We start from the raw sequence: 27,963 nt of genomic DNA on the forward strand, positions 1-27,963 counted from the left end.
GTAGCTTTTGGATTTACAAAACTAAGTGTCACAGATTGAAGTCTGCATGCCTAAGTGTAAGGAGCCAGTGTGTGAGGTAGCGCTCCACCTCCTCCCTGTTGTCAGCTACACAATCATGTCCTGCATCTATCAAGCCAACATATCTGTAAGAAGCAATAAGGACTTGATAAGATTGACAATTTTTTGTTCATAAACAGTGATAAAAAACACATGAGATACATGTTGCTTAAAGGCAATACAAAACAATCATCACTTCACAATAAAAAGACAGGGATACTTCTTCGACATCTGCATTAACAGGCTTAGTAGTAATCTATTATTTTTGGGGATATTTTGTGGTTATTTTAAAAGTTCACTTCATTGAGATGCCTTGGACAAATCCTACTGGTAGGTTTCAAGGCCAAAGTCAAAACATACATGTAAACATTCGCTACATTGCAATTTAGTACTTCAGTTGATAAGAACAAGGAAATGGAGGTTATAAATCTATATTCATGTTTTTTTAAAAGGGCTGACCAAACAACAAGGAGACAAATCACTGAACTCACTTGTTGACTATGTCCCTGGCCTGCTGTATTGGAAGGCTCCCTGCCCTGATGGCCATCAGCTCCCGTCTCTCCTGGCTATCGTCCCGCCTGTATACCTGCAGGGTGTGGCCTGCAACTAGCTCACTGTAAAATAAAGGTGGAAAAATAAATATGTACTTCATACAATGGTGATATTCTAATAGATTGATCTATAATTAGTCTACTTCGCTAAAATGTAATAATTAAACCCCCACCATGGAGTGGTGTGGGCTATATAGGAATCACCTTGTCTGTCCTGGGACATTGGGACAAGTCTACCTTTCTACACTTCTCCATATGTTTTTTAAGTATTTACTTCAAACTTCATACACATATTGACAGTGTTTAGGAGAAGTGCCGTGCTAAATAAACATTTCTTTGTGTATGGTATTTTTAGAGTAATTGCCCTTTGATTATGTTTATCCTAAAAAATGTTTACTCCTCTCAACCCTTGTCCCTTGTCAGTCTTGAGCATATCTTGCAAAGTATTGACTTGAAACTTCATATACAGAAAGATTTCATTGAAGAGAAGTGTTGTGCAAATGAATAATACTTCTGGCTGCAGTATTTTTTAATTTATATTGGCCTTTGTTAATTTGCATACTTATTTTTGTCTGGAGCGTTTAAAACCAGGTTTATTCTTCATTCAAATGTATAGATAATAAAACATTGATAACTTAGAATTAAATAGTGAAAAATGTTATGGAAAGAGTTATTATAGATGTACTGGTTTGAGGTATTGCATTCTGTGTAATGAAGCAATGAAAATAATATTTGTTACCGAGCGTTCTGTAGGAGCCTGACAATAATGTAGAGCAGTTTACACATTTTTGGTGACAAGGGGCAGTTGTCTTTTTCATGTTCAGCACACCATGACAGTAGGAGTTTAGTCCCCTTACTGCCATGGGCATCCCGCAGATATTTATCAAGGCAGGCTCTGAATGAAGGATAGAAGCAAGTATTTAATTTTATGATCGGAATCACTACAATAGCAATGCTTGATAAGTGTACATAAATCAAATTATTTGATAGAAATTTGATAAACACAAAAGATGCTTTCATTTGACTTAGCAAATGCACAGCTAAAACACTTATTTTGACCATCTATGCTTCAGTTTGTGATCAAGTATTAGTAATATTACTGTTGAGCAATGAAATCAAATCTGGCCTAAAAAAGGAGATAACTCCATTACAAAGAAACTTACAAGTAATTGAACTGTACAAAGTCATATTGTATTAATACAGTAGTAAAACCCTCATATATTTACTTGTTAAGGAAGAGTTGTTTTCCATCTGCAAGCTGCCTCCACACAGGCAATGCTCGTATGAGAAAATGGTTGTCCAGGAATAGAGTCTCAACACATCTTGCATCCCCAGCCAGCAGCAGTTCACAATAGCGATGAACCTCATGTATTGTGTAGTCACATAGCTGTCCCTCACTGTTCTGCAGATAGAGTGATATAATATAATATCAAGACATATTTGCAGAAATATTTCGCATTCATTATTAGTAAAATGCAAGATTAATAATACACTGTAAGTAGTAAAGTTTTAAGCATGATATATTATACGTACACTGGCATTAGAAAGGAGAGTACTGGTAGCTATTTAGGACATATCATTTTTTGCTCAAGTTATGGGTGGTAAATGTTACTTAAAAGTGTTTTACATGTATTGTTAATTATGTTATGTTATAATGAATAGTACATTAATTTTATGAATTACATAAACTTTGGACATTTTTATGCCGATGTGTAGTTTACCTTGATTGTCTGTTTTGGTGGATGGAAACCAAGCATGTCAGAGGTTTTAGCTTGGTAAACTATAAACATGTCTGTGTCACTGTTTGCTGTCTGTAAATTGTACCTGTAATTAAGAAATTATCAAAGAAATTGTGATGCACCATGACTTTACAAAATTGTATACGAACAAGATGGTTAAAATAGGGCCCTAATTGCAAGATGATATTTGTTCTGATGAAAAGCATCCAGTCGGCACCATTATAGAGAACCTGCTCAGGCTGCTGACATCATGCATATATGGCCAACCCATACCCTATTGTACACAATGAGAGGTGCAAACATTAATAGTCACGTGATAGTCAAAAGGTCATGTGATGCATTGTCAGGCAGAAAATATGGCGATTTGTATTCTACGTTGAATTGTTGCTATGTGCCTTCAATCTTAGTAGATAAGGAATAAACTTAAGTTTGAATTCAAGTGACAACAGTCTTGGACAATTTTCTCCACTATTACTAAAATTCTTCCGTACTTTTTGTCTTGAACTTGCAACATTTTCTACCCTCTCTGGTTCTTATTTGGTTCTCAAATCGGCATGGGCTTTTAAAAGGACATTTACAGTACACTCAATTTACTGTTTTAATAGCAATTACTATCCAGAGTTATTGAACTTTTTTTTCAAAGAATTTACCGCTTTTATTATAATACATTAATTACTTTTTGAAGTTAATGAAACTTAATTTTTCAAACAACTATCTTTATGAATGGTAATGATTGTTATATGATTTATTTATGAACTGGATGTAATTATTAAATTATTTTTTAAATGCATCCTAAAATACCTTTGGCTGCCAAATGGGCAAGCAAGGATAACTCTGCCAAGTTCAACTTCCACCTTCGAAACAATCCTGTTCCATGTTTCTACAATTGACTCAGTTGTGTCCTCGTAAAATGGCTGAGGTGCTTGCTCCATTTTCTTATTTTCCTTCTTTGACTGTTTTTCAACAAGCTCTTCTCTGAAGTCTGATATAAGATGGCAAATCTTTTCTCCAGTTTGAGTATCTAATTCCTGCCAGTTTCGACATTTGTTTACAGACATAGTATGTTCACCATCACTACATATTAAGGCCTCAGTTAATTTTGATGTGAGACACTGCTCTCCAAAGTCTGTGAAATTGACATGCCACTTAACACTGAAGTAATGCCATGGGCTATTTCCACTTTCAGGACCGCTTTTAGTGGCATCCTTTTCGGATAAATCTGTACTAAATGTGCCATCTTTCTGTGGTGCTGGCGTGCTCGTCATTTCGGCAAATCCATGCCAACCATGATTGTTAATGACACTGTATATTATGTACACTTTGCTGCTTGAAAAAGCTTCTGCTAAAATGTCCACAGGGTGTGGTGGATTCTGCCTGTTTTTACATGCCCATTGCTGGTCGGTTATACACTTGATAAGGGCAGCAACATTATTCACTTTTGCCACAAAATATTTGGCTTTGTTTTCTTGGAATTCAGTTTTTATTTTATCCATATCTATGATGTTACTTTAATATTTGAGAATAAAACACTGACACAGTGTCTTGTAACTGTTACATCTCATAAATGACAAACATCTATCCTTAACTGCTTAAGTTAGTCACCTTATTTTCATACTTTGTATATGTATCCTTCAAGAAAATCACTTGTGCTTGCAGATCTTTTGTGTATGTAACATACACATCCAAAACAGCTGTTTCTTACTTACTAAGGAATGGAATGTGTTTTGCAACTGTGTTTACAGATGAGATTGAAATTGTTGTGAAATATTTGTAATGTACTTTCTTTTGAAGAGTATTATTCATAAGTAGCAGTGAACAGTCAATATACTGAATAGCAATGTTTCTCCAAACACAGTTGTCTCCCATATACTGCCAGTCTAATTGGATATCTGTCACTAAGCAAACGGATCCCTTAAAATCGCCCAAGTTTATTTTTTATTTCAATCTGGGACCAATAACAATACTACTGTACCGGTAGTCTAAAATACTACTCGCCCTTGTTTCAGTTAAAGTTTTCAAGAAAAGTTGGCATTTTCACTTATAACACCAATACCCTTCATTCAATTTACTTAATACTTCACATAGTTATTCAGGGCTATTACACAATTAGTTACATAGCTCAGTAGCATACTTCATACAAATATGGCCATTGATTGACATAGGAACTAAAGTTTAGGGCAAAAAGTGTCCGGTTAAAGGTTTGGGGCAAACTGGCATTTTCACTTATACCCTAACTTCAATAACATTCATTCAATTCATTTCATACTCCACATTTGGCACATTGTTTTTCTGGTTTAAGTTCTTATTGGGGTTTTCACTTATAAGGTGCGGGTATTCAATTGACTTCATACTTACACAATTGTTTACAGCCATCACACAACTTAAGGTTACATAAATATAAATTTTGCCCTTGACTGACTTACGAAATTTGTTTCAAGTGTTCTCAATCATTCATAATATTTAGTTTTGTATCTCATAAAATTACAATGCATCGCAATTACTGGGACAAATAACCTATTTCCAGGTACCAGTAATAGTCGCATGCACTGTCTGACAAATATCTGGATGTTGTTTATTCAAATAATATAATACTTCACACTGATAAATGTCTTTACAGACACATCTTACATCATTAATGCATTTATTTCTAAATCAAAGCGGAATATAGTCTAGTGTGTTCTGTCCTACGACAGCTCTTGTTGAAAGATGATGATAGATGCAAATATGAGGTCTGTCTAATAAGTTAGGTAGATCAGTGTAATGGACTATTTGACGATTAATTATGGCACATGATTAATTTACTTTTTAAATACTTCAGTATTTAGATATCAAAATAATGGTTGCATTATGACATTACCAATACATGTACATGACACATGGAGCTTGGTGAAAAAATTATTTTCCATTGACCTTTCATATCTGAGTGACCTTTACCTGAAATTTCCATGGCTAGAACATGCACTATTAACAACATCTAAATATCTAAAATGATTTAAGGTTTAAAGATATTTGAACTTCAAAGAGCATTTTAACAAAAAAGGATATTTTGACCACTAAGTTTGACACTGACCTTGAGCATCCGGTGACAGCTGAAACATGCGCTGAGAAAGGCCTAATCAAAGAATTAGAAAATATGTCTTTCATCCTTATTGGGCTGTTTTCGAAACAAAATTCCATTTCCAAATGACTTTCTTATTTGTTTATTTTTCACTTTTTGAATGAGATCATTTGTATCTCTATTAAATCTGCTTGAATACTATTTCTATACTCCTGACTTATATTTAACTGTCTACAAACTACATTGAACACCATGATAAGGAAAGTTATCACAGACAGATTTATTTCAAATTGCATGAAATACAATATTATAATAACAAGTGAAGTAAAAACTCCATACATGGTTTTTCTAAAACTGTAAAACATGAAGTAACAAATTCTACTGACACAGAACGAAGAAGATTGAATGAAGAAGATTAAAATCATAAACAAATGTTCACTTTGTGCTTAAAATATTACCAATGTCATTGCACAAACATGTTAATGATCAAGCCATGCCAAACAGTTGTTACGGTAGGTTGATCGTTATAAGGCAGGTATATCTAGGTTTTCAACTTTCAAAATAAAAACATTTCCCAAATCAAACTTAAACATGCAAAAAAAATGTTGTTTTCTGTTGCAATTTGTTTTTAACTGCCAGGTTACAGTAGGTTTTGAAATAGGAACCTGGAACTTCATAATATTAGAGTCATTTTGGTATGCCCTGGTCCCTTATTGTCAGATAGAGGCTTCATTATGGAGTAATAATATACATAAAAAAATTAACATGTATATTTATACTATATTTATAAAAATGAACTGTAAAACTTGATAGTTCTGTCTTGACATGATCTTAGATGGCAAATTATATCAGTCATAAAAATACATACTGTAAATATACAAAAGTTTACATTTATACAAAAGTTTACATTTAGTTTACTACTATTTCAATAAATTACAGTGAAATGTAAATGGTTTAAATCCAAATTAACATCATTATCCATTTGTATTAAAGTCTTAACAAACAACACTGCTATACAATGTTCATACCATGTGTAAAATACTGGTAGTCAAAATATGCAACAACAGAATCTTGCTTTTCGCCTTGAGAGCTTGAAGGTTACCAGTTACACACAACTGAGCTTGAAATGAGCATAATACCATAATGAATACTTAGTATACCGAATAATACTTCAAAGAAAATACCGGTACTTTAGTTTGTAGATAACACTGGTACTGGTATACATTATTCACTACAAAATTTAATATGTCCTTTTCTTTCAACACATTTATTTTGAAGACAGTTATCTTTAAGAACATTGCCTTTTAACAAGTTACGAGTCCACAATAATCAAACCATGATTGGTTTTTCACTTCCTATGTGCTGGTATTCAGTGTTGTACATTTTTGGGGCGGTCAGTGCAGACTTTGTGCCAGGGCCTGAAAAACAGTAAAAATGCTATTATACATCATCTGAAAAATTGTTTAAAAATGATATACTAAGTAGTTAAAAAGTTAAATTATTAGCAAAACCCACACTGTCAGACCAACTTTAGGTGGTTTGGTAATCTAAATAGTTGCACAACTACGGTCACATTCATGACATGAAACAAGACTGAATAATTACCATGTGTGTTTACATTCATCTTTGCATTAATTAAAATAGTAGAATCATACCTAACATGTAAAAGGTATGCATTTTATTTAGATACATGTCCTTGCACTTATCAGCATACCTGGTAGAGTAAATGGGGTGTCAACAGGGCAGTACATGGCCTCCTTCATCTTTACATCAGACGGTCTGGTGAAATTGTCCTGAACCTCAGACTTGAGACCACCATGGGGCACGGGAACCATGGCTTTGGGAGCGCGGGGCACCTTGGTGGCTGTTGGGAATACCATTGTGTCCCTCATTGGCAGACGTTCTCTTGGTACAGACGTCTTTGGCAATGGACTTAAATTATTGACCAATAGATCTTGAAACATTATAATTTGAATTCAAGGATACTGCTCTGTACATGGAATTAACAAAGATTAACCTGTCCTGCTTAAATTCAAATATTGATATTTATTGCCAATTGATTGATATAAAAATTGATATCTAAGTTATAATAAAGAATTATGTGTTTAAAAAAGCAGAACATTATGTACATAAAAATGTATTCTTGACAACCAAAAATAAAATAAAACAGTTAAACTAATCCATATATTGATGTCTATAAATAAATTATTGCATTGAACTGTACTATTATTGCACAAAAAACATTTAAAAAAAATCCTTACATATTGCAAAGAAAAGGTAATTAAGTAGTGCCCATACTTGTCTTTCAAGCCATGCCCCCAGGCTTTAGGGTAATCCTCACACTGCCAGTAAGTAGCTGCATCTTTCTTTGGGTACTTTTTTAGCTCAGCAGGTTTGAAGGATCTGTGGTCTTTCTGTGTGGTTGAAAGATAGGGGTCAAGCAGTGTGAGAACTCCTTGATCCCGCACATAGAATGGCTTTCCCTGAAGCTTTGGGTTCTGTGTGCTTCCCTGCCCATACTGCAATGCAGAATATAGCTTCTTATATTTATAGGTAAAATAAAATCTGAACAAAAGACAGTTTACAAAGATACACATTTAATTGGCAATATACAAAATCATATATGTAACTTAAATTTAAATCTGAATATAGAGTTGGCATATAAAAATGCTATGACAAGGGATTATTTGATGTTAAAGTATTGTCGGGTACTCTGCAGTACGAATGATTCATAAATTATCGCTTATATATATATATATATATATATAAATTATAAAAACGTATGTTACAGGACAAAATTAATTAAGTTTTCTATCTTATACATTTTGAACCTTTAATTATACCAGTAATATTGTATTCCAGACTTGCCAAAAGTTAATGTTTCTTTCATAGAAGAAAAAAAAAACATGTGTATATTGTCTTTGTTGAAAAATTAATGATTTATCAAAACGACCTCTCAGATTATTCCCCACAATAGATTATGGTTGTGTCCCCTCTTTCAATCAAAATCTATAGTCACTTCATTTTTCAAATGTCTTGCTATTCAATAGTATATATATATATATATATATATATATATATATATATATATATATATATATATATATATATATTAAAGTCTTTCAACATGCGTCTTTTATATTCACCAGTCGTAATACAATCATGCGCACTGGTATAATTGGTTAACATAAAGAAACAGTTCAAGGAACAGGTTTTAAACTGAAAAAAGGTCTGAAGCTTTCTATTTTATATGAAAAAATAGGTTGTATATTTTTCACTGATAAAGACAAACAAGTACATAATATAGTATACCTTGCTTGGTCCTTCAACATGATGATCATGTAAATTGTAAGTCTGAGGCAGTCCTAGCCCTGCTGTGTCATCAAAGTGGTATTTCTGGCGAACACCAGGCAGGCTGTTGAACTCTTCCCGTGTCTCTGATGTCTGGTTTCCCATGGTCAGGGGTCGCCTCCAGCCACCATTGGACAGCTGAAAGAAAAATCCAATACAAGCACCATTTATTATCACTGACTAAGAAAATTATCACCAAACATTCATCGTGTTTTATAAATTGTGCACAATATGTCATCTAATCTCTGCTACACAAATTATAGTAAAAATGCTTTTTCTACCTTATTTTTTTAATTAACTTATAAGTTTAATATTAACTCATCTCTGACAATATTAATATTTGTAATTATTATATAGGAATTAAAAAAAAAATATTGTTCTAGAAACAAAAATATGCACAGAAATACTCAAGCACCTTCTCTGCCAAATCCTTAACATAGTCGACCTTCCAATGGCCTGGTGCTTTCTTATGGACTGGATTGGCATATAAAAGTCCTGGGTATTTTCGGTCGTGAGCCTTGCCCGTAGTTGTTTCAAAATGTTTGTCTCTTGTGATCTGGTCTTGATGTGCGAGAGGTGGTGGCAGTGGTTCACCAATGCATTGCTTTAAGAAAGATGAGAAATGAAAAACAAACAACAAACACTGTCAAACTGCTCAAAAAAGCCCCTCGTTCAGCCGAGCTTTTCATATCAACAACATTTAAATGTTCATCATTGATTTACAAATGTATATACAATATGTATACAGTTTTAAAATTAGCTATTTCATATTAACACATTATAAATATATATGCATGTGAATTAAATTACTTCGGTAATAACCACTAACTTTACTTACTAATGATATATTTCTTGAAAAAAATAAGTATTGATAGCTGGAAAAAGACAGTAGCTATGATTCGGTTTAATTGTATTTTCATCATCGTCATGAATTCAAGTGTTTATTGAAAAAGAAAACAGCGTTTACGTGAAAGTGTGTGCTCGGAAAGTAATATCCTGGTCGATATTGATGTCCAACTCCTGTGGAAGTCTGATTCCAATCCTGCCGAGGCTGGTACTTCGTCTCTTTGAAGTCGGTCATTTTAACTTTTTTTTTATTTATGTTAAAGCTTTTTTTATTGTTTTAATCCTTCAAAACCTCATACTTGGCAATAATGACTCGGTATCCATGTAAACAATGCCGAGGTTTATGGGTAATGCGTCTTGGTTTTAGAGACGCTTGTCGAGTTTTGTACTTACAGTTGTTCGTACATTTATAATTATATTGTACCATTTGTTCGTACAATTTTTTTTTTAAATTTATTTCGTCGACAAAACAGTATTTTTTATTATGAAAGAAAGTACAAACAAATAAAAAGGATCACCATATTTGTTTTCACCTAAAACCAATGAACTTTTATTTCCGGATTTCATACTAAACTTTGCGTTGTGTGCCGATAGCGACGATTTCATTCGCTCTAGGTTGAAAATGGCGTTAGCAAGAAGTAAGATTCTTTTCGTTTTTTATTTGTAAAAATATCGACTTAGAAGATATAGATATTATTGACAATAATTGTTTTGTATATAAATAATTATTTTTTAAACATTGCATAATACACGAGCCTTCCTTTGTTTCTCTGCAACCATGAGCCGCCCTTATTTGAGAGGTCAAAAAATATAACGCTGTTATTTTCATCATTAAATACACCGGTACCTTTTACTGTTCACTCAAACTTTACAAATTAAAATTGATTTGTCCCAGAACTAAGAAGTGAAAGTGACTCTTAGAAATTTCACTAGTGGGTTCCTCAAAAAATCATTTATTTTTAATATAGGAAGAAAAAAGTGCAACATATCTGACTAGATTTTGTTAAATATTTGTGATGGGTGTACCATTAAACCTGCCTGCTGATACATAAAACCAGATAAATATTGTTAGGGAGGAAGTCAAAAAGTTACGCCACTACTTGACCATAATAGCTCTGTTCAAAGAGTTTTTGACAAGCATTTCCCACTACCAGTTAGCATAATATGTAACGGAGCACTGGATATATATTAGCTTAAGAACTTCAGCGAACACGTGATATATTACCTTTTTGGACGTGTTTAATGTGTTGTAAACATCAAAAAAATAAATATCAACATTAAAGTTATGGAAGCCAGAACTAGATATATATTTGTAACTTTTTATGTGGCGTTTATATTTTATTCCAAATCCATTTTTAGCCCTAAATAACTAAAATCACAATTAACTCAATTTTAATTGCCACTTAATAAACAGAAAACTATCCAAAGTTAAGTTATGGAATACAATTGAAAATAATTTAAGAACAGTGAACTAAAGTGAATTGATAATTTGCCATTTGAGTTCTCAGTGGAATGTTGTCCCCCATGAATGGGTGATAAATACACTTGAAATGTTAAAGAACTAAAGGTCTTTTTATAAAAAAGACTTGGGTATAAGAACCTTGTGTTTAATTTTCAGCCAAATATGGAGCTGAAAAAATGCCTCACATCTAATGCCAAAGGATACTTATACTTTTTCAGAATGTTAAAAGAAAAGTCCCCATTTCACTTTTTAAGAAAAACAATTGAACTGAAAAAATGAAATTAGAAGAATATTAAGAGTTATGTGAAATAATTAATGATTTGTTCGAGCAACAAACCTAGAAGTGAAGTTACCACAATATTTTGATTCTCTCTCTACAAATTTAATTTAATTATAGCAGTCTAGTTTATTTCTTGGAAGAATGGAAGCTCCCATTTTTTTTTGAAAATGATACATTTTCCCAATCCAGAAAGGTCAGACCCCTTTCCTAAATTGGTAAGAGAAACAGAGAGAGCTAAAGTTGGTATTAATGTGATTGTCCAAGTCACCTTTTTTATAAATGCATTTACGCCAATTTCAGATGTCTCGAAGGTTTTCATTGTGTCGGCCAAAAGGACAGCTTTTGGAACCTTTGGCGGGAAACTGAAAGATGTCAGTGCCAACAGGCTCCAAGAAGTGGCTGCCAAGGCTGCTCTTGATGCTAGCAAAGTCAACCCAGAACTTGTGGGCTCACTTGTATTTGGAAATGTTCTGCAGGTTTTAATAATTTCTTCACTTTCTTTGCTAGATATTGATTATTGAATTAGCTGAACATTTAAAAAAAAATCAAGAGTTCTGATATCAAGGATTAATCCTAAAATAAGTATTGAGAGTTTTTAACTCCAGGCTTGGGTAATGAATGGGTTTTTTCTCTGACATTTGCAAGAAAAACAGTATAAAGTACCTTGAAATGAGTATAAATAACTTTGGAAACAATTTCAAAAAGAGTCTAAGCCCTTTACCTTGCTTTAGGCATGAATCAATCGGGATTGACAATTATCACCTGAAACATGGAATTATTTAATTAGACATTAATTGTTATTTATGTGTCATGCACTCAGGCTCACACTATAAATATGAAACTGGCAAAATAATTCTTTGTCGAAGACATGACCAACTTATATATGTTCTGTTAGTTTTTGCATATCTGTAGGTATATCATGGTTGTATGTTCATTCTTTAACCTTTTCTAGACATGCACAGATGCCATATACTTTGCACGTCATGTTGGCTTGAAATGCGGAGTGCCAGTTGGTGTTCCTGCTCTCGCTGTGAACAGACTGTGTGGCTCAGGGTTCCAGGCAGTAATCAATGCATCTCAGGTATGCACAGAAAAGGATTTCAAAAACTTACATTTTCTTTTTATTTGCACTTGTTACTGAACAAACTCTTAATATCATTTTAAAGTGATAAACATAGTTTTAAAATCAGCTATACACTCACGTTCATGTGATGAAGAACCATTTCTGAATGATAACCAGTACTGATAATTAATAAAGCGTTGGGGAGGTAACAAATCTAGTTCCCTCTAATACATTGCTCACAACTGGTCACCACTACCACCACAACCACTAATTTCATGAATGTAAATATTTAAAATGATACATGTAGTTATATGTTATTTCAGCTTCAATAGTTTGTGCACAAGCTCCAATATAAATAAAAAGTGTATATCATGTCATCAGCTATTAAAGGAGAAATCATGCAAGAGTTGAGATGAAAAATGCATGTGACGTCTGGTTTAAGTTGATAATGTTTTACAGTCACATATTTTTGATATTTGAAATTCTACTATTAGTATAAATCTTAGTTATAGATGGAAATACTTGAAAGAAATACTTTCTGATGGCCTTTTCTTTTGTTCATATCAATATATTCTATGTATTTCTGACTTTTCACATTATCATTTATATCTGTGTGTGATAAATAGGAGATGGAGCTTGGAGAGAGCCAAATAGCCCTGGTTGGAGGCACAGAGAGCATGAGTCAGGCCCCATACGCTGTCCGCAACATCCGCTTTGGCACACGCCTTGGTATGGATCTTCAGGTAAATAGTTGTGGAGGGTAGAATGGAGGAGGGAATGGTGGGTACTAGTGTTTAAAAATCCGACTCAATTTGCCATCGATAATCGAATCGAATCGGACCAAGCATTTTGATTTACTATTGGACAATAATTGAAAGTTCATGATATAAGTAAGGAATACATTCTGTATACATAGTATCATCACGATCATTTAAATGGTTAAACCTGGAATCATTATGTGTGATGCTATAGTCATGCTTTTTGCAACAGTAAGTAAATTTCCAAAACCTTTTTCTATCTTTAATAACTTTTAATAACTAAAAGAACAAAACACGTACTTAATATTTGCACATCAGTTGCAAAATGATGCACACCGCATCAAGTAAGTTTATCTTTAATAGCATTTTATCCATGTAAAAGCATATTAAATATTTGTGAACCAGCTTAGCATTCAATAACCTGTTATATTCAACATTTTATTAGAATCTCTTAGGTAATTTCACAAAAAAAGTAAATTAGTAAATTACAAACGATACCATAAAAGGTATCAAAAATAGAATGCATCGAGCCGGGATCCCCGGTATTTGCAGGTAAGACCGGACCCACTATACCATAGAGACAGGTAATTATACCCCCCAAAACAAAGTTTGGGGGGGGGGTATACTGGAATCGGGTTGGGTTGTCCGTCTGTCCGTCTGTCTGTCTGTCTGTCTGTCCGTCTGTCCGTCCGGTTTTTTTTTGTCCGGGATTCATCTTTGTCGTTATTGAACAAATCTTTTTCAAACTTTCAGATATTAATGGCCATGATGTAAACTTGCGCCTCTGTGAAATTGGTACGGGTCACATGACCCTGACCAGAGTTATCTCCCCTTGATGTGTTAAAGTAGGCAAAATAAGCCCTGTCCGGGATTCATCTTTGTTATTATTCAACAAATCTTTATCAAACTTTCAGAAATTAATGGCCATGTTGTAAACTTTCGCCTCTGTGAATTTGGTACAGGTCACATGACCCTGACCAGAGTTATCTCCCCTTGATGTGTTAAAGTAGGCAAAATAAGCCCTGTCCGGGATTCATCTTTGTTATTATTCAACAAATCTTTATCAAACTTTCAGAAATTAATGGCCATGTTGTAAACTTTCGCCTCTGTGAATTTGGTACAGGTCACATGACCCTGACTGGAGTTATCTCCCCTTGATGTGTTAAAGTAGGCAAAATAAGCCCTGTCCGGGATTCATCTTTGTTATTATTCAACAAATCTTTATCAAACTTTCAGAAATTAATGGCCATGTTGTAAACTTTCTCCTCTGTGAATTTGGTACAGGTCACATGACCCTGACTGGAGTTATCTCCCCTTGATGTGTTAAAGTAGGCAAAATAAGCCCTGTCCGGGATTCATCTTTGTTATTATTCAACAAATCTTTATCAAACTTTCAGAAATTAATGGCCATGTTGTAAACTTTCTCCTCTGTGAATTTGGTACAGGTCACATGACCCTGACTGGAGTTATCTCCCCTTGTAGGCAAAATTAGCTTTGTCCGGCCTAACTCCAGGGCAAACAACCTAGACATGGAGGGGTGGGGGGTATTCGTTAGCCTATGGCTTACAGTTCTAGTTGAAGAAGGTTTTATGAAATGTATAAACAATTAAAGACAATTTTTAATTTTTTGAAAGTTTGTAAGTTTTTACATTCACCGCCTTTGTGTAAGAGAGTGACCTCCTTTGTTAAAATGAACTCGACGAGAATTTACCAGAAAAAAAAATGACATTTTCTCGACTTTTACTACAATTAAAAAAATACGTAGTTACTGGAAGTAACATTGATTTTTGACAACCACTATCGATTGTCTCCATCATAGCATTGTCAGTAACAATTTATCGATTGTACTCGATAATCGTTTCATCACTAGTGGGTACATGTCTTATGGCTGAATTTAGCTCTTACTTGATTATGAGTCTTTTTTTGTATATTGGATATTTTGAAAACTCATGTATCCCTGACTTAAAACTAGATGAACATGAACTTCAAAATGCTGTTAAATATATACTTCACTTCTTTGCTTACTTGTGTAAGCTATTTTAAACACTTGCCAAAAGTAGATTACGTGATAATCACAAACATAGGTAAATGTTATGTTTATGTTTATGTTTCTATGGGCAGCTTGAAGACCTTCTGTGGGCAGGCTTGACAGACTCCTACACCAAGATGCCAATGGCCATCACTGCGGAGAACCTTGCAGAGCAGTACAACATTTCTCGGGAGGATTGCGATGTATTTGCCCTGTCTTCACAGCAACGATGGGGGACAGGTGAGCTTTATTTTCACAGGTTTGATCTATAAAAGACAATAAAATAATGATTCCCCTAGCAGATTGTCTATTTGCAACTTAATTAATTCTTTTGTACGCAATAACATTTATATATGCTAGTATTTCAGCTCAATTTTGTTTTGAACCTTTAATACCAGTAGTTTTTCTTAAAACCACCAAAATCTGACAGAATTCATTTGCTGAAATTTTATTTATGTTGATATTATTATAGTATTTTAATTCTGTTAAAAACTATTGGTTTGTTTACTCTTATAGCAAATGCAGCTGGTGTTTTCAAAGCTGAAATTGCACCTATTGAGCTCAAAGGAAAGAAAGGTATATCTGGAAAATTATTGTGTATAAGCAGTATATTTGAACAACATTGTCTAGCATTTTCAGTAGCTATCCATTTTGTTCTAAAATCATTATTTGTTATTATTATTATTATTATCCCCCCCCCCCCACCCCCTCCAAGAAGAGGGGTATATTGCTTTGCACATGTTGGTCGGTCGTTCTGTCGGTAGACCAAAGCTTGTCCGAGTGATAACTGTAATTCCTGGACGTATGGTCATCAAACATGACATGAAGGTTTGGCCTGATCAGTAGATCACCCCTATTGATTATAGGGGTCATCGGGTGAAAGTTCAAGGTCACAGCGACCTTTAATGGTAAAAGGATATTAAAGCTTGTCTGCTTGAGAACTCAACAATGCATAGACCTATGGTCATCAAACTTGACAAGGAGGCTGGGCCTGACCTGTAGATGACCCCTATTGATTTTAGGGGTCATCGGGTCAATGGTCAAGGTCACAATGACCTTGAAAGCAGAAAGCTTGTCTGTATGATAACTTGACAATGCCTGCACCCATGGCCCTCAAACTTGAAATTAGGTTTTGGGTAAACAGTTGAGGACTCCTATGGATTTTGAGGTCATAGAGTCAAAGGTCATGGTCATAACTCATATTCATCATTAAAATTTTGTCATATTTACTTATCCCCTGCTGCTAAAAGGATACATTTGTATCTGCAAATATCAGTCATCATCTGAACATGATTAAAAACTGTACCTACTATACTCACACCTTGAATGGTCATAATCTTAAAACTGCCTCAAAGGCATCCAATGTCAATGACAAATCAGCTGTCATTTCAGTCCATGCATATTTGATTCAATTGTCAAAATAATCCTGACAACATGGCTCTCAGGGGGCATAATGTTTGACAAACATCTCTTGTTATTATTATTATTAGTAGTAGTAGTAGTAGTAGTAGTAGTATATTTGAATGATATTGTCTAGTATTAGTAAGTTAGGTGCTTATAAAAGGTTCAATTTGCACATTGCCTGCTCATCAAAATATTGACTGAATACATGGCTCAGGTCTCTTGTAGCTATTTTACCGAATTGACAGACAGACAAATTGTAGTTTTTGACATTGACATATTTGTTTTATTTTATAGGTCCAGAGTCGTTTGAAGTAGATGAACACCCTCGACCACAGACTACCATGGAGGGACTGAAAAAACTGCCCGCAATCTTCAAGAAGGGAGGAGTTGTCAATGCTGGAAATGCTTCTGTATGCTGTATTCAATTAGCTCATCATTTTATCTACAGGTGTTGTTTTCAATGATATTGTCATAGTCTTGGTGTTGTCCATGTTGAAGGCAGTGACAGAGTCATTCTTACTCTAAAACCTTCAGCCATTACCATGGATTTGGAATCACCATTGTTAAAATGTTTGTCCAGTTATGCCCTCTGTTGAACTGAGAAAATCTTATTACGAAAAAGGGTTTCTTTTTTGACATGTAGAAATAATGAGAGTAAAAAAATCGTTTAACATTTTAAATGCTTAAACCTTGGAAATAATCCCTTCCATGATAAACTTGCATTTCCATATTCAGGGTGTGTGTGATGGAGCTGCAGCTCTGGTTCTAGCCACAGAGGCAGCAGTGAAACAGCACAACCTCGCGCCTCTTGCTCGCCTTGTCTCCTATGGCATTGCAGGTACACAAATTTTGATGATGGATCAACATAATTGGCAGATATTACAAGGGAATTTGTGAAAAGAATGCTGTTGGTACATGTATAAATAAAACCTCAGCTATGAAGAATTAAAAACTCCAAGTCAACAAATTCAAAAGAAAAACAAAAATTGTTTTAATCTGTACCACCCTAATCAACAATGATAACAATATGTGATATTGATATGTTGATATTCACAAATGCATTGTATTATTCATGGGGTAAATGCCAGCATGTACTAAGCGATATAAAAATATAGATGGTTTTGGTACCCTCTGACATTAAGCCCACAAAAATTATACAACAGAAATTTCATTATTGTCCTTGATTTTAAAATAGTTGATTGCATGTGTCCACAGGTTGTGACCCTAAGATCATGGGTATTGGGCCAGTACCGGCCAGCAAGGCCGCACTGAAGGCTGCAGGCAAGGACCTCAAGGATATGGACATCTGTGAGGTAAGCAAGGCACTCATGTTACAAGCCTGTGCTTAATTCACTTTTGTTGTTAACTTTGTGGTATATGAAAAACATTCAAGGCCAAGATATAACAGTTTGTTGTCTGACTCGCTGATTACCTTTTTGAATTATGCCCCTTAATTAATGATGGAAGTCAATTAACTGCACGAGGTGATCTTGTTTTTGTCAAGTATAGCAATAAAAGTGATGTGTTACTTTCTGTGACAAAACCTTGTTTACATAATGTATTTCAGTCATTCAGCTTCTGACCAACCAGTTTGAACGGGTCTTGTAAAATTAATCTACTACATTTTCAACAAACAGAAAAGAAGTATTCAAATAGGTAAAAATTTGAATGGCAATAATTATTGTCTGTTGCAGGTGAATGAGGCATTTGCAGCACAATATCTGTCAGTAGAGAAAGAGCTAGGCCTGGACAGGGCCATTACCAACATGAATGGTGGGGCCATCGCTCTGGGTCACCCTCTGGCAGCATCAGGAGCCAGAATCACCGGACACCTCGCACATGAACTTCAGTAGGTTCAGATTTATTTACTATCTGGGTGGAGTAGGTTTTGTACAAAAAGAAATAGTTATTCTCCATTGATTACTGGAAGTTTTTTAAAACAAGGTCTCAATTCATGATTTATAACTTCTTTCCAAAATCTTGTTAAATATATTGTAAAAATTGCTATAGCTTCCCATCCAATCTTTAAAATTTTGCTTTTCTTGGCCAAGTTTTTTGGCACCTGAATAATGTTTGATGATTGTTGAAATAATGACCTTGCATTTTGTTTCAGTCGTCAGAACAAAAAGTTTGCCTTGGGATCAGCATGCATAGGAGGGGGACAGGGTATCACAGTTATTCTAGAGAAGTGTTGAGACTATTTTCTGAGACTATTGTAACAGTGCCATGACATTCATTTTGGTGCAGATGTTTCATTGTGGTGTAATATTATGGCTAAATGGACTGTGATATAGTTGTACTTGTTTTGTATATAACGGTACATGTTTGTTCGGGGTCTTTGCTCAACAAAATACCTCTTCTTAATTAAGGTAGAAAAGAATAATGTGGCCAGATAATCTAACCAAATGTTGTGTTCAAAAGTATTGGTCCATCATTGAACAATATAGTTTTATAGTAATAAACTCATTAACACACTTCTTATAGTCCATTGTTGATTAATGAGATATGGTTGCAAAGCTGGTTCATATATTGTTACTAACGGTACATATTAAGCTTTTGAAAGGTGTACATTTGTGGAGCTGGAATGAAGGAATGAAGTAAGACTTAATGCATGGTGATGCACAAGTGGATTAAAATGAGGAACATGAACCATGTAGAGTAAATGAATACTGGTTATTCGAAGCAGAGGGGTAAATTGCTTTGCACATGTCGGTCGGTCTGTTGGTAGACCAAAGCTTGTCTGAGTTATAACTCTACAATTCCTGGACATATGGTCATCATATTGATTTCAGGGGTCATCAGGTGAAAGTCACAGTGATCTTGAATGCTAAAAGGTTGTCCGAGTGATTACTCGACAAACCCTGCACCCATGGCCCTCAAACTTGACTTGGAGGTTTGGCCTGACCATTAGATGACCCCTATTGATTTTAGCCAAGGGTCATTGGGTCAAAGGTCAAGATAACAGTGACCTTTAATGGTAAAAGCTTGCTTGATTGAAAACTTAACAATGCCTAGACCTATGGTCATCAAACTTGACATGGAGGCTGGGCCTGACCAGTTGATGACCCCTATTTATTTAAGGGGTCAAAGTCACAGTGACCTTGAATGCTTAAAGGTTGTCAGAGTGATAACTCTACAATGCCTGCACCCATGGCCCTCAAACTTTACTTGGAATTGGGCATGACCAGTAGATGACTGCTTTTGATTTTAGGGGTCATCAGATGAAAGGTCAAGGTCACAGTGACCTTGAACACAATCTCAACAATTCCTGGACCTCAATCTTGACATGAAGGTTGGGGCTGACCAGTAGATGATTTAGGGGCCATCAGACCAAAGGTGTTAATGTTTGACAAACATGTCTTGTTTAGTTAGGTCATCATTCATGATTAATAATTGTAATAAATGTCAATTTGTTTTTTATGAAATACAAGATAAACCTGTGGTAACCTAAGGGAGCTGGTCTGCAGTTACAATTTGTCAACTTTCATACTTAAGAAATTCTAATCCGATCTTGACCAAAACTGGTTATATGTGTTATATATTTCTAATAAGATGGAGAAACAGCCAGAGTTGAGAGCCTCGAATTAACTAAAAAAATCCATATTGACTTAAAATTCGCTTTTAGCAAACTTGTATTGCATGTGATAACCAAACTTGTTTACAATCTGTTACCATGTAATATTTTGGAGGACATTAATAACAAACTCAATCACTCAACTCTCCCAAGTTATGACACATGAATTTCTGTTTTAACATCTTTTCAAAATTTAACAACAATTTTCCAGTCTCAAAGAGTTTAATAACCAGACAAATACTCCGAAGTCATGGCCCATAAATTGTCTATCCTTTGGAAAAATGCCATATTCATCACTGTGTATTTACTTAAAACCTCATAAGTTTGATAACCAACCATTTAATTGGTCTGGCTCTTAAATTGCCTTTGTTGTTTTTCCTTATCATGGTATGATTCTCTGCCAAGCTGCATTCTTCTTCATTATGATAAAAATGTGTTTTATAGATTCCAGAAATAAATTCATGCGACACTTTGAAACATGAGCAACATAAAAGTTAAGTTTAATATTTATTTTTCATGATTAATAAATACATGCAAGTAGCCAATATGTACAAACAAAAATTCAAGTCAGAAAATTACACTTGTGTAAGATCATGCATTTATTTCAGTTTCTGCAATTCGTTTAAACGCTTATTGTCTTAAGTAATTTACAAAACTTGGTTTGGCGTCCATAATTTAATATTACTTCGTTCCTTCTGATGTTAACCCCATCACTGGTAACTCACAACCACCTTTTTACCACAAGATTTTGGTTGTGTTTTCATCACTCTCAGAATATTCAGCAAGTACCTGAAACTCACTGCATTTACCATCACCACTGTCAGTGGCAAAATGCATGCAGTCCACTGACTGGTCCAAGTCAGACCCTGCTGGTAATTCTGAAAGCACGGTCTCCTCATGTTCAGATGAAGTTGCAACAACCTGTTGTTTGTCTATCTGTCCACATGACAGATCCAGTAGGTACTTCTGGGTCGTTACGTTCTGTGGGGAAAGAATATATGAACCATAATCTTCCCAGTTTGGTGTCCAGTTAACAAATGGTGAAGAACTAGAGCTATGATTTGTTCTTGTGTTTTCTTTCATTGTGAATCTTTGTGTTTCATCTACTGGTTCATCATCACCTGAGTCAATGTCTGAAGATTGTGACAGAATCTGGGATGGAATAGAGCAGCTATCAGAAGACAAGACTAGAGGGGACATTGAACAGCATCCTGACTCACCACTTGACAAACACAACTCTGAAACGGTAAAATAACAGTCAAAATCTGAAGACTTAAAAAAATATTAGGTATATTGATCTATGCAAAAAGAATTGCAAAGCACTGGAATAATTTATATGAAGACTTCATAAAAATCATTTGACCCAAATGCTGCATCTGGTACTTCAGACGAAGAACGACAAAATTTGGAAAACATGAACAATCAACATACAAAAATGAAAATTACCATTGTTCCAGTCAGTAGCACAGGTGGCTAGGATCGGGTCAGGCTCTCTGACAGGGGACGGTACATGGATTTCAGCCTGCGAGTTCACACAGGAGTCTGCTGGGCTCCACAACTCCATATTTAGGTCCCCCAGTCTTATTTCCTCGCAACCTTCATCAGCATACTGGTAAATTGGGTTCTCCTGACACATAAGGAAATTACGATATTTTTCTTTACTGAAATTAATTTGATATCAAATTTCCATGAAAATCAGTTGCTTAATGTTCAATCACTTTGAAATTATTCATTGTCTCTTGAAACACAAAAAAGGTACTCGAAAGCTGGAACCAATAACAATCCTATTCCCAGTCGAAAGGAAGCATTAAAATTGTGAAATAATTATTTAAAACAATCGACAAATCAATACAAAAAAGTAATGCCGTTAGGTAGTATTGCTTGATACCTTGTTGCATGGACACTACAGTTTATATTGATAAAGACAATGTTTACCTCTAGTTCCATAAGATCCCTGTATTCTATATAATCCCTATATTCAGATGCTGGAAAATAAAAGCCACATTTTTTTAAATACCAATTCAATAAAATGTAGTCAGCTAACTGTGTAACATACATACTATTAAACTGTATTACTGTATTATCTTTGTTCTAATAAAACCTCAGAAAATAAACTAACCAGAGTCTTCAAATGCAGTTTCTGGAAGATTCCATTCCCTTGGATTATGTTTCTTGTTGATGGCCCAGTAGCATCCTTTACTGCTGATGTAGCTGACATCAAAGCGGATTTTTCGGAACCACTTCTGGTAAAGAGCATGTCTAATGGAACTCTGTAATTAATATTTTAAGGTATTTTCATTTTGAAAAATAATAATTGCTCAAAATAAACTACTAAATATAAAACAAACCACACCTTTCATTAACCCCACTGAACTAAGTTTAAATGGTTTATAAGAATCATCACATAGTTGATATTCTAGTGTAAAAAAGTCAGTGAACAGATTTCATAGATTCAGATTTTTCTTTGATACAGATTCAATACAATACAGTAAACTGATATTCAAACATTTTAACTTGAAGTTAAAATTAATCTTGAGAGATAGCCCCTGAACCACCCGCACCACATTTAAGCATCTATAATGTTTGTCACATGGGAAAACATGTTCCAAGTCCTCTCATTCTTTGTCCCTTAATTTAAAACCTACTAACCAATGTTAGTCATATTTATAAAATATATTATGTAAAATCAAACTTATATGATGCTTTTATCTTCTGGCAATTTGGTTTAGCTATAATTTAATAACTGAGGTCCTCACAACTCTGAGAAATGACTAGTCTGAGCGTGAACTTGGAAGGTTATACATGTAATAATCATCAAAATGCAAAGCACTATATGTTCAGGTGTGATATGCACAATTACTTAATTCAGATTTAAAAAAAAAATGACATTAGATATTTTAATTCTTACCCTCCAACTGTTCACAGCAATTTTGTCCATGTATCTGAAGAAGGGATACTTGTTTCTGTAAAAAAAGAACAAAGAGTGACCGATGGATTTAATTGTACATATTTTTATAAAGTTGGAAAAAAAAATCTGATATTAACTTCTGAAGCTTTTTATAATTGAAAGTTAAAAGATAACGGATTTACAGTATGGACATTTTTTTTAAATTGCATTATTTCTTTTATATCTCTTGTACTTTCAAACTTGAGAGCACAACAGTATTTAAATATAAGCTTAATTCCTTTCTTGTAAAACAGTAATGAGACAATATTCTTGTACATGTACATACTGTAGAAATGTGTATATTTGCTGTACTTGCAACAGCCCATCTGGACTAGAGGTGACTGCCTGAGCCACAAGCTCCACAAGCTTTGTTGGAGGCTTTATAAGCCTGGTGCCTGAAAAAATATCTTTGTCTTACATATCTATTATATTGGACGATAAACTGTAATCTTAATTTTCTTTTTATCCTTTATCCTGAGTGAAATGTTTTAAGATTTAGAAGGCATAAAAGTCCTAAGTTGAAGTTTGAATCTCTACAAAAGTAAAACAGACCATTATTACTCAGACTACTCATAAACTCAAAATGCATTAATATATGCTATCTGCATTATATATATATATATCTTAAATACATTTTTATCAATAACACAATCAGTTATTTGCTGAAAATGCTTGTAATATGTATTCACAAACTTAGGGGTAGCATTTTTGTGTTATCAAAGACGTCATCGTGATTATGGAAGTAAACGTAGCAGTCTGTGTTTCCATAATTCCGCCTGCGCTTTTTCCTTGATGGTGAAAGACATGTCTGTTTCTGTGACTCCAGAGTTGGAAGAGGGAAAGGGTCATCTTTTGGCAGAACAAAGAATCTAGGATCAGGAACTGTGGTGATTGCAAACAAGTCAGCTTTAGTATGGATATCTTGCTCCTCTTCCTAAAAGGTCATATAAATTAGTATGAATAGTTTATTAGAGCATAAAGCATGAACATCAAGATATTGATTCAAATCAAGTTTTATGTTATCATTAAATATTTAATGGATCTGATGTTTGAACTGAATTATCCCTAGGCAAATTCAGCAAGCTGGACCATACACATATAAAGCTTAACGGTATTCCTATCCAATGATAAGATGTCCAGACGTCATGTGGCAATCTTGTAACTTGTACGGCAGATCTTTAGACACCCAGTCTTCTAGTTGTGAATTATATATTACCAGGGTGTCAAACTCCTTTTTAGTTGTGACATTGAATTAATCTTATTCACTCATGTGTGGTTCATTATTCCTGTTTCTCATCCTAGTTAAAAAAATGTTATGTCCTAAGACCCTCCTTACTCTAAAGCACTACATAAAATACCTGGCCTACCTTTGTCAAAAGATGTTCTTTTCTCAGTAGAATTTTTGCCCTAATGCTATTCTTTCTGCTAGTACATCTTAATTCAATTGCTTCCAATGCCTCTTCAATATAACGAGACTTTAAACTATTAGAAGTCACATTCGTCTTATTTTCTGGAATAAAATAAAGATAATTAATTGTATACTTGACTTTTGGTATCTGCGATCTGATATTTTGTCAGCAGTCTTTTTAGACTGGTTTGCAGATATTTAAGCAAAAATTTGCTCGTTCCAAGACAAAAAATAAAATGAAAAGTTGTCAAAACGTTCAATCTGTGAGAGTGCAGCTTTAATAGACTCAAAACATTTTTTTAAATCATGAATTATACTTCTTTTATTTAGGCCCTTCCACAGTGCAATACCTAGTTTGGAAAAAACAAAAAACAAATCAGTTTTGAGGTTCAATATTTAGCAAGAGTGATATATAAACCTGTTTCTGTAATTAAGAGATATTTTTAAGCAAATTTTATGAAAAAATGCTTTAATCAGATGTTCAATTAAAAAGCATTTACATTTTTTACAGAGATGTTTTTATACAAAATAGATATCTTTGTTTTGGTCAAAATATTCAAGACCAACAATGTTTTGAGGCTTTGTGGCAATTGCCGCTACTATTAAAAAGAATGGTATTTGCAATTATGAAACATAAAAATGAATTTAATCCACTATTTTGCATTATTTTCCTGAATATTTTTCTTACTTAAAAGTATTTCATCAAGAAACCACAAGACATTATGAATTGGGTAGTCTAGAGCACTTTAACCCAAAAAAATACACATTCATATTGTAAACAGATGTTTTTCTTTGAAAACATGCAAATGCATTTTTTATCCAAAATTCTGATACTCATCTTTCGTAAAACTTACTCAACTCCTTATTACCCCAAAACATGTTGCAAAGAATGTATGTTCAACTCCTGAAAAAGATTGTTCTTCAACTAAATAAAACATGAACTTCAGTTGAAACATTTTAATTGTTGACCTTCCCCACCCACTTTTGCACAGTGGAAGGCCATTGACTAAAACAATGGCAAACCAGGCAATTTAAAAAAACTGTCAATGAAATCTGCATATTTGTATATAATTATAAATATATATTACTTTAGTTTAAGACATAGGCGTATAATACTCCCCTTGGTCAATAGCCTTATCTTATTAACGTTAAGCTACCTGGCATTTTCGAGCTGACTTCTCTCCCTGTTTTGATTTGACGATGTTCAATCCCCATTGTTGCCCATTCATACAACCTTTTCCTGTACAACTTCTTTCTAAATATTCCATTTGCTTGACAATCTATGAAATGAAATGGCTTTCCTTGGCATTCTTTAGGACTTCGAATACTGCCACTTGGCACTGTACAGAGACGTTCACCATTGTCTGAAGGTTCTCCATAGTTCGTTTGGGCTGTTTTACTTTGAACAAATTTCGGCGGATTCGAACAAGAATAAAGAACACCAGAATTTGATTCTAGCAACTTGTTCATCATTTGACTTTTTGTTTTCATCGTCTGCACGTAGCGAAAATGCGCGTGCTAGTCTGCATCATACGAAACGCTTGATTTTAAAAGTTTAAAACGCGGGACCATTTAAAATTCTGGCCCCAACTGGCAACTATGCAAACTTGCAAGTGAAATGTCACAAATGTGGTAGTGTATTAGGCAATTGAATTAAGATGGCAAGATGAGAGTGGAAGCCCTGTATGTAATCAATTTCAAACAAGTTTGAGGCAAATTCACTTTATTTCGTAGGTACAATAACAGTTTAGATTACATTATGTTTCAATAAAAATAATAGCAACATTGTCAAAACATTATCTTACTCTTAGAAAAAATGTCTAGGTAGATACAATGCCTATGCAATTATCACTATAAACACGTACTGTAAATTAGAATAGCAATTTGATACTGTAAGTAGTTAATGTAGATGGGAGTCTGGTGTACCCACCCCACAATGAGTTGATGGGAATTAACTCCATTGCCATCTATTTAGGCATTTCGAGATTTTCTGACATTGTTAAACGGCAGTAATTCTATGAGGCATTTTCGGGATTTTCTAACATTGTTAAACTGTAGTATTTTATAGTTATATTATGCTAGATAGTTGGTAGGAGTGACCCCTTGGATACATCTGAAGAAAAAAATAAATATTTTAGGTTAATTGTCACTAAATTTTGTACAGGTCAAATGACACCAAAGCAGGAGTCCATTCCCATCAAATCACTTTGCCCGCCCCCAGCATACGCCTCCCCCTCACGACCCACCATCTACATCGCATTCGACATACATCAAAAGCTACGTAACAAATAGCTATAATGTATTTTGGCTGCTTACCCAAACTGCTCATTTTCGTGTTTCTAAGCACTGCGTTTGATCCCCTTACGTGCATTATCATGTGAATCTTTCACAAATACCGAAAGTAACGTGAACCAAAGAGATGTGTTTCAGCCAAGAAGTATGTAGTGTCGTACAGAATGAAATATTTTGACCAGCACAACCAAACAAATCAATGGAAATATTTGGAAGCTAATACCAAAACCGCTGTACATAGCGATATTACGTTGAGATTTTCGTTCAGCGAACTCTAAAATTGGCCTTTTAAAATATGAATTAAGATATTTAAGCATGTCATTAATAACATGATCCTCTAAAGCGGTATAAGGAAAATTAGCCTTTAAAGAAAACGTGTCAAGTCTATTTCAGTCATATGTTCAAAATACTTCAATACCAACGAGTAAACTTGAGGAAACGGGTTATAAAATGTTTGATTTTTTAGGGAAACAAGCATCTCAACTTTACCAAAATTGAAAACAGTCTATTAAATGCAAAAGAACCAGTGAAATAGCTATGTTCAGCCGTCTGATACATTTGTTAAAAAAAAACTTTCCAAATACTTCGATGGATTAACTCCTCGTCTTGAACCGTATGAATAAAACTTATAATTTCAATACTTGGCGCCCCTTTTCTAAAAGCATACATTGTGTCAAATAGTGTCCATTAAATTTTTCACGAAAATCATGAACAGCAGAGGGGGATATGGGCTCCATTATTTAAAAAGCAGATACGGAATACTATGCATAATGGTACAGTCAAACACACGCAAATGGTAAGAAACGGGAAGCAAAAAACTACAGGACGCAGACAGGTACGGCGTATATACTATGTTGAACATCGTTTTACTGCGGCTGGCAACTTAAATGCCAATCGCATGTACGGGTCTGCGGTGAACTACGTTCAACCAAGGATCAATACGCATAGACCAGTACGTTTCAGTACGGATACCTACGTTTTAGTACGTTAACCTACGGATGAATAAGTTTCAATAAAGTTGGACCAAAGTCACGTCACAACTTTAATGTATGTCCAAAAGGTGGAGAAACTTGCAATATGTGGATAAGTCTTAAATACGTTCTTATTAAGTGTTTGTATGACTGATACAAATTACTACGTTAAG

General features: G+C 34.3%; 4 protein-coding genes across 4 annotated transcripts; 1 reads left to right on the forward strand and 3 right to left on the reverse strand.

Moving 5' to 3' along the window:
• Positions 1-4: 4 nt before the first annotated feature.
• LOC128231505 (uncharacterized) lies at positions 5-4,120 on the reverse strand. Its single transcript, XM_052944428.1, has 6 exons — positions 3,149-4,120; positions 2,330-2,432; positions 1,835-2,010; positions 1,348-1,503; positions 549-671; positions 5-143 (listed from the first exon to the last, which is right to left on the reverse strand). Exons 1-6 carry the CDS (start codon positions 3,838-3,840, stop codon positions 29-31), a joined length of 1,365 nt encoding a protein of 454 aa, XP_052800388.1. The 5' UTR covers positions 3,841-4,120; the 3' UTR covers positions 5-28.
• Positions 4,121-5,665: 1,545 nt separating this feature from the next.
• On the reverse strand, positions 5,666-9,942 carry LOC128230271 (uncharacterized). Its single transcript, XM_052942395.1, has 6 exons — positions 9,724-9,942; positions 9,172-9,360; positions 8,718-8,894; positions 7,704-7,924; positions 7,120-7,337; positions 5,666-6,823 (listed from the first exon to the last, which is right to left on the reverse strand). The coding sequence occupies exons 1-6, from the start codon at positions 9,835-9,837 to the stop codon at positions 6,735-6,737; spliced, it is 1,008 nt and encodes a 335-aa protein (XP_052798355.1). The 5' UTR covers positions 9,838-9,942; the 3' UTR covers positions 5,666-6,734.
• Positions 9,943-10,073: 131 nt separating this feature from the next.
• On the forward strand, positions 10,074-19,075 carry LOC128232660 (3-ketoacyl-CoA thiolase, mitochondrial-like). The gene is made up of 11 exons (XM_052946350.1): positions 10,074-10,240; positions 11,645-11,820; positions 12,297-12,425; positions 13,034-13,150; positions 15,287-15,434; positions 15,711-15,770; positions 16,893-17,008; positions 17,334-17,436; positions 17,814-17,911; positions 18,293-18,447; positions 18,712-19,075. Exons 1-11 carry the CDS (start codon positions 10,225-10,227, stop codon positions 18,791-18,793), a joined length of 1,200 nt encoding a protein of 399 aa, XP_052802310.1. The 5' UTR covers positions 10,074-10,224; the 3' UTR covers positions 18,794-19,075.
• Positions 19,076-20,485: 1,410 nt separating this feature from the next.
• LOC128232658 (uncharacterized) lies at positions 20,486-26,005 on the reverse strand. Its single transcript, XM_052946349.1, has 9 exons — positions 25,685-26,005; positions 24,487-24,629; positions 23,813-24,053; positions 23,406-23,514; positions 23,081-23,135; positions 22,292-22,442; positions 22,108-22,157; positions 21,619-21,799; positions 20,486-21,410 (listed from the first exon to the last, which is right to left on the reverse strand). Exons 1-9 carry the CDS (start codon positions 25,998-26,000, stop codon positions 20,908-20,910), a joined length of 1,749 nt encoding a protein of 582 aa, XP_052802309.1. The 5' UTR covers positions 26,001-26,005; the 3' UTR covers positions 20,486-20,907.
• Between the last annotated feature and the right edge of the window lie 1,958 nt (positions 26,006-27,963).

The sequence above is a fragment of the Mya arenaria genome, chromosome 4, assembly GCF_026914265.1.
Source record: "Mya arenaria isolate MELC-2E11 chromosome 4, ASM2691426v1".
Taxonomy (NCBI): domain Eukaryota; kingdom Metazoa; phylum Mollusca; class Bivalvia; order Myida; family Myidae; genus Mya; species Mya arenaria.

Excerpts from the sequence above, each read along its gene's own strand:
- LOC128231505 (XM_052944428.1), bottom strand. The coding sequence starts at position 3,840 with ATGGATAAAATAAAAACTGAATTCCAAGAAAACAAAGCCAAATATTTT. Across the intron at positions 2,433-3,148 it reads TGCCCATTTGGCAGCCAAAG|GTACAATTTACAGACAGCAA; the intron begins GTATTTTAGGAT and ends TCTTAATTACAG. Across the intron at positions 144-548 it reads GCCAGGGACATAGTCAACAA|ATATGTTGGCTTGATAGATG; the intron begins GTGAGTTCAGTG and ends TGCTTCTTACAG.
- LOC128230271 (XM_052942395.1), bottom strand. The coding sequence starts at position 9,837 with ATGACCGACTTCAAAGAGACGAAGTACCAGCCTCGGCAGGATTGGAAT. Across the intron at positions 8,895-9,171 it reads TTAAGGATTTGGCAGAGAAG|CTGTCCAATGGTGGCTGGAG; the intron begins GTGCTTGAGTAT and ends TTTTTCTTTCAG. Across the intron at positions 6,824-7,119 it reads CACCCCATTTACTCTACCAG|GCCCTGGCACAAAGTCTGCA; the intron begins GTATGCTGATAA and ends ACTGTTTTTCAG.
- LOC128232660 (XM_052946350.1), top strand. Across the intron at positions 15,435-15,710 it reads ACAGCAACGATGGGGGACAG|CAAATGCAGCTGGTGTTTTC; the intron begins GTGAGCTTTATT and ends TTACTCTTATAG. Across the intron at positions 15,771-16,892 it reads TGAGCTCAAAGGAAAGAAAG|GTCCAGAGTCGTTTGAAGTA; the intron begins GTATATCTGGAA and ends TTTATTTTATAG.
- LOC128232658 (XM_052946349.1), bottom strand. The coding sequence starts at position 26,000 with ATGATGAACAAGTTGCTAGAATCAAATTCTGGTGTTCTTTATTCTTGT. Across the intron at positions 22,443-23,080 it reads TTGCTGTGAACAGTTGGAGG|AGTTCCATTAGACATGCTCT; the intron begins GTAAGAATTAAA and ends TATTAATTACAG. Across the intron at positions 21,411-21,618 it reads TGCTACTGACTGGAACAATG|AGTTGTGTTTGTCAAGTGGT; the intron begins GTAATTTTCATT and ends TTACCGTTTCAG.